The sequence below is a fragment of the Juglans microcarpa x Juglans regia genome, chromosome 1S, assembly GCF_004785595.1.
Source record: "Juglans microcarpa x Juglans regia isolate MS1-56 chromosome 1S, Jm3101_v1.0, whole genome shotgun sequence".
NCBI lineage: Eukaryota > Viridiplantae > Streptophyta > Magnoliopsida > Fagales > Juglandaceae > Juglans > Juglans microcarpa x Juglans regia.
The window spans coordinates 20,831,202-20,845,643 of record NC_054595.1 but is presented as its reverse complement, the minus strand read 5'-3'; the positions used below and the strand labels follow the sequence as shown (position 1 = coordinate 20,845,643).

The following is a 14,442-nucleotide window of genomic DNA, read 5'->3' as shown; positions in this document are numbered from 1 at the left end:
CAATGAAGCCACGAAGATAAAGAAAATTAAAGAAGATGCCTGTATATGAGCAACAAAAAGAATCATAGGAAGTCTTGAATTATATTCAGATATGCAAATACATTTCATGTACCATGGAATTTAACTCAAGATTTTAACCTTCACTTGTCATACAAAAAGTAATCATAGTTAGGTGATTATGATAACAAAAAACTAAGCAAATTAAAAATAAGACGAGATGTATTACCAGCAACTTCTTGTCTGGTGACAGAACAGCATGCTGGTACTCTGTCATGGCAGTGTCTGGTGGGCACATTGGACTGTTGCAAAGGGATCTGAACTTTATCTCCCTGACTTGACCATCGTATTCATCTGCAGCATGCCATTGTCCCATCTGGAGATGGCATAAGAGTAGCATGAGATCTCAGGTTAATATAGCCACCACCAGCAATTATAGACAAACTCCCAAGGCAAAAAGGTTGCACCGTAGTACTTTTAAAATTACTTAGATTGGCTATTTTCTACTTGTTAGGGACGAGAAGGGGAAGATAAAATGATTTGGGTTCCTTCCAAGAAAGGGATGTTCACAATTCACCCTCATCCCTTGTGAGAACAATCCCTTCCCTTGGAAGGTATTTGACAAACAAGAGGCCCCTTCAAGAGCTGCTAACTAGGGCCGGCTCAATGGTAAGGCCATTTAGGCCATTGCCTAAGGCTCCCATCCTATGTAAGGCCCCCAAAAATAAAAACCATTTCATTAAATAAAATTTTATAGTTTTCAATGTGTGCAAGGACTCATAATACTAAATTTAATATTTAATACAATGATTTTTTTTATATAAGTAATACAATGAATTATTTATATTTTAAATAATTTTTTTAAGATCTTGCTAAATTGAGGCACAAAATCTATATTGAGGCCTCATTTTAAGTTGTTGTTGTCAAGATAAATTCACAAAAACTGTATTTAAAGATTTTAAATAAAATCTCATTTTATTGTAAAGTTTGAAAATATTCCATATAATAATTTATATTTTATTGTATTATAATTACGAATGACTCACTTAAATTTCGCCTTTGGCCTCAATTTGTATTGAGCCGCCCCTAAGAGCTGAGAGCTGTGTTTGTTGCTCAGAAAATCTAGAAAAGATTCTCACCATGGATAATTTAAAAAGAAGACTCATTGTGGTGATTGATTGGAGCTACTTGTGCAAGAGGAATGGGGAGTATGTTAACCATCGTTTACTCCATTGTGAGATGGCTAGAGCTTTATAGAACGACTTCTTCAGACATGTATGTTTGGCTTGGGTCATTCTGTGAAGGGCAGTGGACCTTTTTAAATCTTGGAAAGGGTTAGGAGGAAGCCCACAAATACAGTAGTATGGAAGATGGTTCCTACTTACCCAAGTATGGCGTATTTTAAGGGAAAGGAATGATACAAATTTTGAGTATTGTGTACAGACGCAGGAGGAGCTCAAACTTTATTTATTGACACTCTTCTTTGGTCAACCTCTATGGACTTTAATGGGCTCTACCTTTTCATAATTTTCTTATATCCTTTTCTACTTCTAGATTGGTGACTCTCTTGTATACATCTTGTGTACCTAGATGCGCCTTCCGCATTTTCAATGAAGTTTTATTACATGTGAAAATATTACTTAGATCAGTGTAAACCCCAGCTGCCCAGAGTCAAAGCAACATCATTTCCTGGAGTTCCCATGCCCGGGGCCACAAAAGGTCCTGGTTAACTGTTTCGCTAAACAACGCAGCTGAGTTTGCAATCCAACCCATTAAAGTAATGAGCACAAGAAATATTCCCTCATTCATTAATATGGTATGGGAACAACTGCAAACAATAGGCTAAAATTTTATTCTTCCAACTCCAAACGGACTAAAACAACACAATGTGCACCTAGGATACATTCGAGGAGCTTAAGTTTTGATAATTTAGCTCGAAATGCACAAAGCACTTCAATTGTCACTAAAATTAGCACAGAACATTGTAAGAACGTGTAATTCAGTAACTCTTAAGAGGTTGGTGTAGAGCCGAGAAAATAGCATAACCACATCAAAGTCAGCTTAACTGAAAGGCCATCTACACCGTTTGGTTCAGGACATTAGGCAATTAAGTTTCATAGGAATTAATGTCTAAGAAACAAGAATATTAGTACAGATAAGTGCAATATAAGAAAGGTAATAAAAGGGAATGTGCCTTTTTAAGTAAAAGGATGATAGAAAATATGAAGAGTACATTGGTGACAGTGATTAGAAAACTGCATGATTACCAAAAATTCAAAACAAATTATAAACTTTTATAAAATTGAATGGAAAAAATTATTTTTCTTGATAAGTAAAAATATTTATTAAACTGCGGAAACACACAGGATGTATACAAGAGAGGCCCCTATCAAGAAGAATGTCAAATAAGTATTAATGCACTGAAGCTTAGAATTCAGTAGGGTGTCCTTTCCTAAACTTGTGATGACACCATTTGTACCTAGACCAATGTGCACCAAGAATTCAAGATGGCCCTGAAAATCAAGTGTGTTTAGGATTTATAGAAAACTTAGTGTCTTACATAAGGCATGCACCTTTGATAAGGAAAAAACCTCATGTGTTTACTACCTAACACAGGTCAACTTGATAACCAATCTAGTGATAGACAAATTAAGCTTTTATTTTTATAAGAGAATTGACTTTTATGAGAATCAGGGTACAACCCAAGCACATAGAAAAAAATATACAAGAGAAAGCACCAGACTAAGGAGAAATAAGGAAAGCAAGTGGGCCTTTTTCCAACTATAAATAGAGTTGAACATGAAGATTTAAACTCTAAAACTGTCCTCTGCAGGTTTTTTAAGCTCTGGGTATTGCTTTCCACCCAAAGGCACCACATTAGGCATAATGGTATCCGCCAAACTTCTGCCCGACATGGACTACTCTCGTCTGCTCTTTCTAACAATTCACTAACTGTCACCCATTTAGGCATAACCCACTTCATCCCAAAAATTAATGAAAACGAATTCCACAATGCCCTAGCCACTTTACAATCAAGCAAGAGAATATAATGGTTGATTCCCCATTCTTCTTGCACATATAGCACCAATCCATTACCAAGACGTGATTCTTTCTCAGATATTTTCAAGTATTCTCAGATATTTTCTTTCCAAACATCACTCAAACACAAAATATTTTCAATTTCAAATCTTCAACTTTTTCATCTAAGCATTACCTAATCATTACAAATTTCCCAAATTCCCGAACAAAACACAAAAAATAATACAAATTTTTCAAATTTTAAAAAAAATAATAATATTAAAAAATAATATTCAAACAATTTTTAACTTTATAGTTTTTTTATGCAACTTTTTCTCTCTCATTTCCAAAAACCCTATAAAACATCTTAACTCAAACTATTTCAATACCATTCACAAGTATTCTAAGATATTCTAAGTATCCACACGGACCCTAAGGCTGTGTTTGGAATATGAACCTAACTCAACTCATCTCAAACCAATCATTGATGGGACCCACTACTTTTTCAATTTCCCATAAAAAATTTAAACTATCTCAACCTACTTCATACATTTCAACCTAAAAAGTTAAAACTCATTTCAACCTAAAAAAGTTAAACCCATCTCAATGGGACCCACAAAATACTACTATTCACAACTCAATTCAACTCATCTCAACATCCAAAAGTAGCCTTAAAGATCTTCATTAGAGTTGCTGTCTGCAAAAGTAATGCCACCCAAGCGGTAATGCGCTTTTCCACGGAAAAACTTACCCTCTTGAGGGCTAAGAATGCAGTAGAAAGTATTATCCTCCTGTGTGTATACTATGCATGTAGATAGAGGAGGGTGGGGGGAGAGACATCCAAAAATTTCTTGGTGATTTTAAAAATTAACTCTTCAGGAAAATAACCATTTCATAAATCTTTTCTACCATCCTTTCTTGTTCCAAGATCATATTATCTTTAAACTACATTGCGAACTTAATGATTACTAAACCAGAGACAAGAACACTGTCATCTTTGAATCCACTTGGCTATGTCCCAGCAATGCTACTTTTTTCCCTATTCATCCAGAAAAACTTGGCTGGTGTTGCACTATGGCGTCTGTGATTCTCAAACATGGCCTTTATAGTGACTTATTTGCAAATGCTTTTATACATATTTCTGCCATCAGATTCCTGTCTGTCTTGAATCTTGGATTTAATAACATTTATGACCATTTCATTAATTTATTTCGATATTTATATTCAAAGGAAAAAATAGGGAATAAACTGAGACACCTTGAACAAGCCATCAACACCAAAACCGTGTTTTTGTCTTGTGACCTGACAGTGGTACAGTTTCGCAGAGGTTCTGCCCAAGCATATTAGGCAGATAAAAGGTGTACACAACTGATATCTATATCACTGTTTTGCTGCTTATGGAATAAGTCCATTTGCTTCGTTACTTAATTAGCCAAATATATTTATTTTTTTATAAGTAAAAAATTCTTTTAATTAATTCTTTTATAAGTAAAAATAAAGTTTTGTTAAATCAAGAACTAGGCATAGCCCAAGTACACAGGAAGTATACAATTGAGAACGCCTAGTTACAATTAGGAGCTAGAGATGGATAACGAAATCATGAAAACAATAAAAGATGATGACCAAATATAATTAATTAGCCAAACATATGCAAACAAAAAAAGATGATGACCATAAGTTAGCATGTTACTTACAACAAGATTAGTATCCTTCCGAATTGAACGATACTCAGTTGTAAATTTTGAATCATCGTTCAACAATATATTAAAGAACTGCTCAGCTGTGCATGGAAAGACATCCTGCGGAGAAGATTAATTACTTGCAAGCTAATATTGTTAAGATTAGGAATGATATCTGCAAGGTAACGGAAAATAACTATGCATACATTGTATATAGGGACTAGAGCTTCTTCCTTGATAAAAGATTGAAGTTTTCCAGTTTTTGGCATATTATCTTCAGGAATCTTAGCTTGTGTATTACTTCCTCTGACAGAGCTGCTATGTGCACGCAGAGCTGACTCTGCCTTCTCCTGTACATAACAGTGACACCAGATCACATCTACCATCCAAGCAGTTTGAGAGTATAAAGATCAACAGGAAATTTAAAGCTAAACAATAAGAAATCCAGCCTTGGGGAAATGAAGAATAAACGGCAGGAAATTAACTAAAAAGGATAGTGCATTATAAAAATTCAAAATCATTGAATCAATGTAATATTCAATAACCAGAGATGTATCCTTTTCCAGCTATAAGCTGTACAGTTGCTGATGCACTGATGCAAATGCAGCATTGGCAGTGGTTACTAAAAGATCAAGCAACACTTGAGACAAAAACTTCATGAAGCTGGGAGCAAAGTGTCTAGCACAAGCGCATGTATGATCCACGTAAAGCAGACATTGCTAAATACAACGCACATACAGTTCCTTTTAAAAAAAGTGATGATTAACAAAAGTTAGAGCATTGTTCAAGCTCCCACACAGGCTATTTAATTTCATTAAATATCTGGACCTAAATATGAATTAAATAATGGACAGTAAAGTTCATCAATCCAATTTTCCTGTGCACTAAAAAATATACCCAAGCATCGTAGAAGTGATAAAATTGGGCATGTGGTTTGCAAATATACCAAGAGCAGTGAGAAAAACTACATATCATGAATCAATGGAATTGCTACTTTGATGAAACATAAAAATTTCTATTTTGTGCCTCACACTTCCATAAGAAGTGCATGAGTTCTGTGCTTTGCTTACACTTCACTCAATTCACTTCAAGATGTAAAAGGTTATTTCTTTTAGGACATTGCAGTTTACAGTTTAAGTGTGTGCCTATATAAAGAGTTCAAAGAAAGAATCATACTTTCCCCCATCATCATTTTCAAGCTGTTAAAGAAAATAAGAAAGAAAAAATAATAGCATAGAGGAATGAGGAATATAGGGAGTAAAGTTTCCAATAATTCTGTTATGATACCAAAAAAACTCTTTCTATAATCCTCTCCTAGTGTCCGACTCTCAGCATGATAGCAAGATAGATTAACAGCTTAAACTTAGCAACGTTTTCATTTTTTTTTTTTTTTTGCCCGTTTAGTTCCTTAGCCTTAGTAATGTTCACAATGAAAACTAGATCCAGAGTCTCACAAGTATTAAAAAAATTATCAATCATCAAGGTTAACAAACTATCAAAGTCATAGAATTGTATGTTTTCTTCATATATATTCTACTAATTTAGTCACCAAGTAATTGATAAGCACAATATATATATATATATATATATATATATATTAGCATGTCTCATCAACAGCCTATAACTCAGAATCTATATTAAATGAATCTAGAATTACATAATGGCTAACCTTTTCATGGTTTGATTCATTTATGTTCGATTTAAGCACATGCCAAAATGAGATACAAACAAAGCCTAACAAATTTGAAAGACCTCTGATAATAAACCCGCAGTCAGAATATTGCACAATACCAAAATGTCGCACTGAATAATGTCTGGCTGTTTCTAAAATAAAATATATTTACTTTTAAAATTACTAATTAATTGATGTTTAGTCTCTTCTACAAAATTTCAAATCAGGCTCATCTATTGTACATCCACAACCAAGCTCCTGCATATGCAAATTCCTTCAACAATATCAAAAGAGAACTTATAGAGTACAAGAAATGGACCTTTTTCTCAGCTTCTAACATGTCATGGAAGTTCTTTGCTGCACGTTGTAAAGCTCTAAATGCATGATTCCTGTTCCAAAATGATGCAAATTTATATCTGACTCTCCCTGAAAAATGGCAAAGAAAAATGAAAGCTTATAAACACAACTTAACAGACCAACTTTATTGATAAAGATTCGAACCCTCTGATGATGGGTGTTTCCTAAAAGAACTCCCCCAAATAACACAGTCATCAGCTTGGGAAAAAAATCACAAATAAAAACCAAATCATTAATGGAATTCCAGAAGATAGAAGTTTAGCCTATCTGGAGCAATAATGAACATTTTTTTGCATATAAGTTATGCGAGGGTAAAATCAAACAAACAAACAAAACACAAAACAAGATATAAAGCCAGATATTTTGTTCCTAATAGTAATTCTTACTTAGTTGTCTACAGTTCTAACTACCAAATTTAATCATTATTCAGTAAAATGAAACATATCAATCCAAGATGAACAACTTAACATTGCTACAAAAAGTAGATCTCTTAACTGCCGTCTGTAACAAAAGGAAAAGTCATATTCAGGCAGAAATCAACCAAGGCCATTCCAAGACGTTGGCAGACCAATTACCAACCAAGATCCAAGATGCTACGTGCACTTGTGGTAGGGTTGTCAAACAAAATGCTAGAAGTTTTACATTAACAATGCCAGTTTCACACGCACAAACATAATTAACAAATACAATCACATAGAAAAGAAAAAGAGTTCATAAATACTATAAATCTAGCATACAATCAAGATTCTAACGGAAGAGGCACTTTTACAGAAGCTGTATGCAACTCAAGACTAGTGAGTGAATCTCATGACATGATTCATTATTAATTATAAGCTGAAATAAGAAAACTAAAAATTAGGAATGGACATACAATCACAAAGCGTAAAATGCACAATATCAAAGAATACATTTCGATTTCAACTAGAAAATCAGGTCAACAGCTAAAATCCATTATTATTATTATATTCAGTGGATGCACACTCTAGCACCCTATTCTAACTTGACAAACAACTTACAAAATAGCTAAACCCATTGCATCACTAAGAAAATTCATAATTTCTTTTAAAAAATTCTTAGGTAAATTTTTTACCTAAGAAACAATTTGCAAAGAATAGAAAGTATGACCATAAAAACTGCTATATAATCGCAAAATATGTTCATCCAAACTTAAAGAACTCAAATAATAATAATAATAATAACCCTTCAAGCATTTAGAAATAATCACTAACCATCAGGACTACCCAAAGGAGGTACGCCATGTCCACCAGCACCCATGCGTAAAATAATTGTTATAGCAGGATTAATAAATGCATGCTGACTCCTTCGTATCTTCAAAATTAAAAACAAAATCCATAAAAAAATCAGCACTACGTATTGCTAAACAATGTGGTCCTAAGAGAGAGAGACAGAAGTACCTCATCTATATCTTCAAACGGTATAAGCACCTGTCAAATGGAAATAGAAAAATAGCTAATGTGAATGATGTACTCTTATGGAAATTAAAATTATAATTACAATCCCAAAATTAAAATCAAGGAAATCATTGGTCATATAAATTTAGGTGAAAAAACTCAGATTACATGTATCTCAAAATTTCTTCCTGGAGGATGAATAACATAAAACTAAGGGAAACCACTAACATTGCTTGATGGGAAAAATAGATAAGTAAAAGAATTAAAAAAAATATCTATTATATATATTAACAATTACTACACTATGAAAATATGATACTCAAATGCTTATGTTACAATATAGAAAAAAAAAAAAAAAAAGGTATTAAGAAACAGCTGTTTCTGTAGTCTGAACAAAAATTTTCTTCCATATTCTCTTACTTCCCCTGGTATAAGATGGATGACATTGGTAGGGATTACAATTCGACCTCAACATCATGCAATTAGCTTCCATGAAAGCAGAAGTTTATCTAGTAGCAAACTTTTTTTTTTTGATAAGTAATAAGATATTTTATTTATCAAAAAGTAGGCATAGCCCAGGTACACTGGAAGTATACAAGTGAATAAACCTATTTAGGAACTAAAAACAGTTACAAGAAAATCGTGGAAGCTGAGACCATTCAACTCTAAAGCAATGGTCCACATAAATAAAGTCTTCCATATAAAACTCTTAAACTCTTCCAAGGAGCGTTCATGATCCTCAAAGTGTCTATCATTTCTTTCACACCAAATGCACCAAAGAATACATAAAGGAGCCATCTTCCACATAGCTGCTATCTGTGATGTCCCAGTAATCCCTCTCCAACTTGCTAGAAGTTCCACCACCCTTCCCAGCATTACCCATGCCATTCCCATTCTACCGAAGAAATAATTCCAGATTTCTTTTGCAAACTCGCAATGTAAGAGTAGATGGTCCACCGATTCACCACTATTTCTATACATACAGCACCAGTTTGTGATAATAAAACCACGTCTTCTAAGATTATCAATAGTCAGAATCTTCCCTAAAGCTGCTGTCCAGACAAAGAAAGCAATCTTTGCTAGTAGCAACCTTTTTTTAATAGGTAAAAAGGCAAAACACACATCAAATATTAATATTACTAACCTGTTGGGGTGAGTGGTCTAATGGCATGCTTAAAATGAGCTGTTGTAACGACTAAAGGAAAGCCCCCCTTGAAATCATTATAAAGTGCAACAAATTCTCCCTTACAAGCAATGTGGGGGATCCCATTCACCACCTTCCTATACTAAATCTAGGGTATTACAATCTCTCCCCCGACGTCCTCGTTAGGCCATTCCATCATAGTTGGCATGGCTTAAGTCCTGCATTTCTAGTTGGGGCTTGGCATTAAGTACGATTCAAGGAGGCCCAAACCACATAAGAACCTATACTCCAAAAGAACAGTCAAGGTGACTACCATAGCCGCTTGATATTATTATAAAGGGCGAGAACTTCTCCCTCTCAAGTAATGTGGGATCTCATTCACCACATTCCTATACTCAATCCAAGGTATTATAACTGTAGACTTGGACCTCCTGAGTTTGATTTTACACAGTTTCCCAGAATTACCTACTACGTAGTTTTGGTGGGTGTGGTTAGGTATCTGCAGTTTACTCCCCAAGGGTGAGGTCCAAAGGGCCTTACAACAACTTCAGATTTAGTCCAGATGGAAAGGCTAAGGTTTGAGTATAAGAAAAGGGGAAAACTTACGATTTAGAGTGGTAATTCATGGGCTATGGACGCTAACCTGGGAATACTTTTATGGTTTCAGTGGTTGTTTGGGATCTATTTCATGGATGGGTGGTTTGATGGTTTAACTATTTTTATTTTATATGTGAAATTCAGATTTATCTTGGCTGGAATTTGATGGAATACTACTAGAAAAACAGAAGAAGATGCATCTAAGCATCACACCAAATTCCCTATGCATGCACTTAAAGAGTTCTTTCGGCATCCACAAATCTCAAAAGCATAATTTGTAAAAAATACATAAAAATCCATGGGCTTTGACTACTAAGTCCAAACTAACTACTACCAAAACCCCCCACAAACAAAATCTAATAACATAACAAAGTCCATAATAGCAGCCAATGGACTGAAACTTGTTTTAGAAATCAAAAAGTTCTAGAAATACCCTTGACTCCTAACATTCTATAAGACTAAGATCAAATAGACCTGAGACTTCCTAATGCAGATAAAGTATATGTAAGAATCAATACTCAATAATAACTAATGTAACCTACAAAGGGTACCCTGGGCCCCATATCATAATAAAACCTATTTTTAAGAATTCCAATACTTCTAATATTGCTCTGTCATGGGCTTCTTGCTGCCTGCATCAATTGACCTCAGTGAAAAGCTGAATGCAGTTACACCATTGTCATGTGACAAATAAATCAAGCTATTTAGACATGAATCCTACTCCGTTACATCGAGAATAAATAAAACTTTTTTTGAAGACATGAAACCCCCACCGAGGTAGGACCATTTGGACTCATCCCTGGGGGAAAATCCCATAAACACATCCCCATCCTCTAGAACCTCAAATAAGGTGATCCAAAGGAACTCCTAGGGCAGAACCAAATTCAAGATGTCAGGGTTTACAGCTCATCCTAAACTCGCCCTTTCACCTCTAACTACACCCTAACGGGTAGAATTCTATAGAGCTTATAAGTTGGGCTTAATGTATACACAAAATATTTGCACCAAATCGCAAGTTGAGCATGTTGAAAGTGACAAGTTGATTTGGTATCTGAGCTGAAAAGATTAAATTGCATTAATGAAATTTTCCTGATTCCTTAAATGAATGATTTACCAGTACAATATTGGGCCAACCTAAGGAAGAAGAATGGTAGGCTAACCTTCATCTGCTTAGAAAAAACATTTGAATGGAAGCAAATGCGCCATGCCGAAACATACATACGGCCATGATACAAGAATGACCTCTCAAGTGCACAAGAATAACTATGATCAACAACCTGAAACAGACACAATTTCTTAGGCTTGCAACCCCCACACATTTGTGGTTATATAAGTGCTATTTGAGAGCTCAGGAGAAAACAATTGCCATAAAAACAGAGTCTATGCAACTCACCTCATCTGCAGGGAGATTAAATATTGTTTGAAGAGGCCCAGGCTTTTGGTAAACCACTGTCGGCCCTTGTTTATCTAAAGAAATCCTTCTTCGAGTAGGAGCTCCAACAAAGCCATTCATAGCCCTAACAGTAAAATCTTAGTAATTTTGATAGAAGAATAATTGTTATCAAGAACCAAATATGATTACATCAATAATACTTGAGGGGTCCTACCTAGCAATTCAACATAAGACATCAAGAAGTAAACTAATTAGATTAGCCTAAGCATAAATGTTCTTAATGTATAGAGGATGTTCTCGCGTTAGATGCAATAGCAAGACATCAGATGTACATCAAGTTGAAAGAAAGTGAAACGAGAAGCACGGAAATTTATGTCCAAGAATTATACAGATAAAAGTTACAAGATTATTATCGCCGTCATCATCATCGTCGTTTACCTATAAAAAACAGTTATGAGATAATTACCAAAGTAAGTTTAGAGTCAAGTCAAATGCAATACCCTCAAATATAGATATGCATGCATGTCATCAACACAGTCATATACTTAAGCTTAGGTCCTAGAGCGCATGAAAAAAAAAATTAGAAAAGACCAGTTGAATTCATGCACGTATATCTACCTGGAAAGCATCAAAAAATCAACTATCGGGTGTGTGAGTGTGTGTGTGTGTGTGTGTGTGAGAGAGAGAGAGAGAGAGAGAGAGAGAGGGAGAGGTCAATAAGTTAACTGGTAAAAAAAAGATATAAAAAAGCTACCTGGGAGAATTTACGGCCAATTTTATTGTTTTAATATGGAGACAGACCTGACAAGCAAATACCAGAGTTTTTTTGGTCTCTATAAGGAATAACCAATGATACAGGAGGTCGTCAAAATAAAATTAATAAAACCAACAAAAAGGAAGATACCTGTCCTGATTGGCTATCCAATGTATACCAAACTGCACCTGTTTGACCTTCACTTTCAACTGGAACAGTCACAGAACCAAGAACAGCACTTTTCCAAATTATATCCCAATCATATATTGTCACATTAATCTGTTAGTCAGTAGGGAAATATCAGTTACATGCATGAAACCCACTTAAGGAAACTTGTATGTCAACAAAGAGACCTATGTCGACATACTGCAAAGAAAAATATACAGTATCTTCCTTCCTTCCTTCATATAAATAATTGTGAACACCCAACATAAAAAAAGGATGAAACATGAACTCTGATCATAGTGCAAATTCCAAATGTACAAACATAAAGATCATGATGCAATATATTGAAACTGATCAACACATTGGGTAAGATGATAGTGAAGGCATCACATGGGTGCTAAATCCCATATTGATAGTTTACTAGCTGGAATTACTATTTGTAATTCTAGGAGTTCCAATCATAATTACAACAATTCCTTCTGAAGCATAGTGCAAATATACATTGTCTTCCATCAATTGTGAGCTCCCAACATGGGAGGATGAGAAATTGACTTTGATCATACTGCAAAGTAAAAATCAAACATAGATCTTGTGATACAATATTGTGATTAAGCAGCATATTAGGTAGGAGGGTTTTGATGGCAGTACATGGGTGCTAAGTCCCACATTGATCGTTTACCAGGTGGATCTGTGCTTTATAATTAATGTAGGAGTTCCAATTTTAACTTCGACAGACATGAAATCATTAAACACAACTTCCATGAACTTGGATGAAAAAAATATGAAACGATACTTATAGAAAGGTCTAAGGATCTTGGCCCCAGAATCATTAGACTCAAATATACATTGTCTTCCATCAATTGTGAGCTCCAACATGGGAGGATGAGATATTGACTTTAATCATACTGCAAAGTAAAAATGTACAAACATAGATATTGTGATACAATATTGTGATACAATATTGTGATTAAGCAGCATATTAGGCAGGAGGATTTTGATGGCAGTACATGGGTGCTAAGTCCCACATTGATTGTTTACCAGGTGGAACTAGGCTTTATAATTAATGTAGGAGTTCCAATTTTAACTTCGACAGAAATGAAATCATTAAACACAACTTCGACTAACTTGGATTAAAAAATATGAAACAGTACTTGTAGAAAGGTCTAAGGATCTTGGCCCCATACTAAAAACCCAGGATCAACTCTTGCCTTCACCTAATTAGAAGGTTTATCGCATACTCATTTATTGAGAAAGAAACTTAAAGGGGAAAAGGGATTTAACCCAAGTACACAATCAATAAACTAATTAACAAACAGCTTTTTTTTTTTTGATAAGTAATAATATTATATATATATATATCAATAGGAGTAACCAAGTACACTGGACGTATACAAGAAAACACCTAGCCCATACAAGAGAGCCCCTAATGACCCATATGAAGCATATGACTAAGATTTCAATTGTTAAGAGGGTATTCTTCTGATGAGTGTATCACATAACAATACACTATTCCATTATATATTCCTCTAACATAAAAAATGTTGAAAAATGAGAGGGTATATCGACACTCTTACACCCCTCATTGGCAAACCCATGTTATATCATCATAAGAGGCTATAATCCCTCCCATTCAAAAATGACAGGAAAAAACTAACTTTTTTTTTTAACAATCGGATAGATTAAAAAAACCACCTTTCGGTAGCCAAAAGCATGACTGTTGATTGGTTTGGTTCGTCTGTAACTAGTGTCAGTTCGTTCTATTGGCCCTCTTATGGTTGTCAGCTCTGCCGTCAATGTCCATTATCTAGACTGCTTGCAAGAACTGTTGCCATTAGTGGCTGTCATTGGTGTGTAAGGGTCAATTGTCGATAAGTAGTGAAAGGAAAGAAAGATAGGAGAAAGAAGGTCCCTTGTCTTGGGTTATTTCTTATCTAGGTTTTTGGCTATTTGCAATTAAAATTTGTGCAGCATCTAGTTGGAGTCAAGTAAAACTAGGTCAGATACTTGACTAGCAACGGATATAAGTTCTTGGTCAAATGAGGTATAAACTTGACAAAGAAAGGATATAAGCCCTGGCTCAAACAAGCCCAAGAATGTGTATTTTGAACCATAATTTCTCACCGCATAATGACAATAGCTTGTGTTTGTACAACTTTGCCATCAAAGAATGGACATGTGGGCTATCAGTTTTTGATCAACTGCATGTGTACTTTGAAAAAAGTTACCACACATATAAATGCAAAAGAACAATATA

The 14,442-nt window shown here is 34.7% G+C and overlaps 1 protein-coding gene across 3 annotated transcripts in view; it reads right to left on the bottom strand.

Annotated features, from left to right (window-relative positions):
- Positions 1 to 14,442, bottom strand: part of LOC121246906 (BAG-associated GRAM protein 1-like) — a 33,509-nt gene that overhangs the window by 14,915 nt on the left and 4,152 nt on the right. For all 3 annotated transcript variants that reach the window (XR_005937186.1, XM_041145223.1, XM_041145224.1), the window contains exons 5-14: positions 12,174 to 12,302; positions 12,024 to 12,070; positions 11,270 to 11,393; positions 11,037 to 11,153; positions 8,139 to 8,168; positions 7,953 to 8,052; positions 6,686 to 6,792; positions 4,901 to 5,044; positions 4,710 to 4,814; positions 227 to 373 (exon numbers count right to left, since the gene is read on the bottom strand). Coding sequence is in view for 2 of the 3 variants with exons in the window: in XM_041145223.1 (XP_041001157.1) it covers positions 227 to 373; positions 4,710 to 4,814; positions 4,901 to 5,044; positions 6,686 to 6,792; positions 7,953 to 8,052; positions 8,139 to 8,168; positions 11,037 to 11,153; positions 11,270 to 11,393; positions 12,024 to 12,070; positions 12,174 to 12,302 (1,050 nt within the window). In the remaining variant the exon portion in view is untranslated. The remainder of the gene's footprint in view (positions 1 to 226; positions 374 to 4,709; positions 4,815 to 4,900; positions 5,045 to 6,685; positions 6,793 to 7,952; positions 8,053 to 8,138; positions 8,169 to 11,036; positions 11,154 to 11,269; positions 11,394 to 12,023; positions 12,071 to 12,173; positions 12,303 to 14,442) is intronic.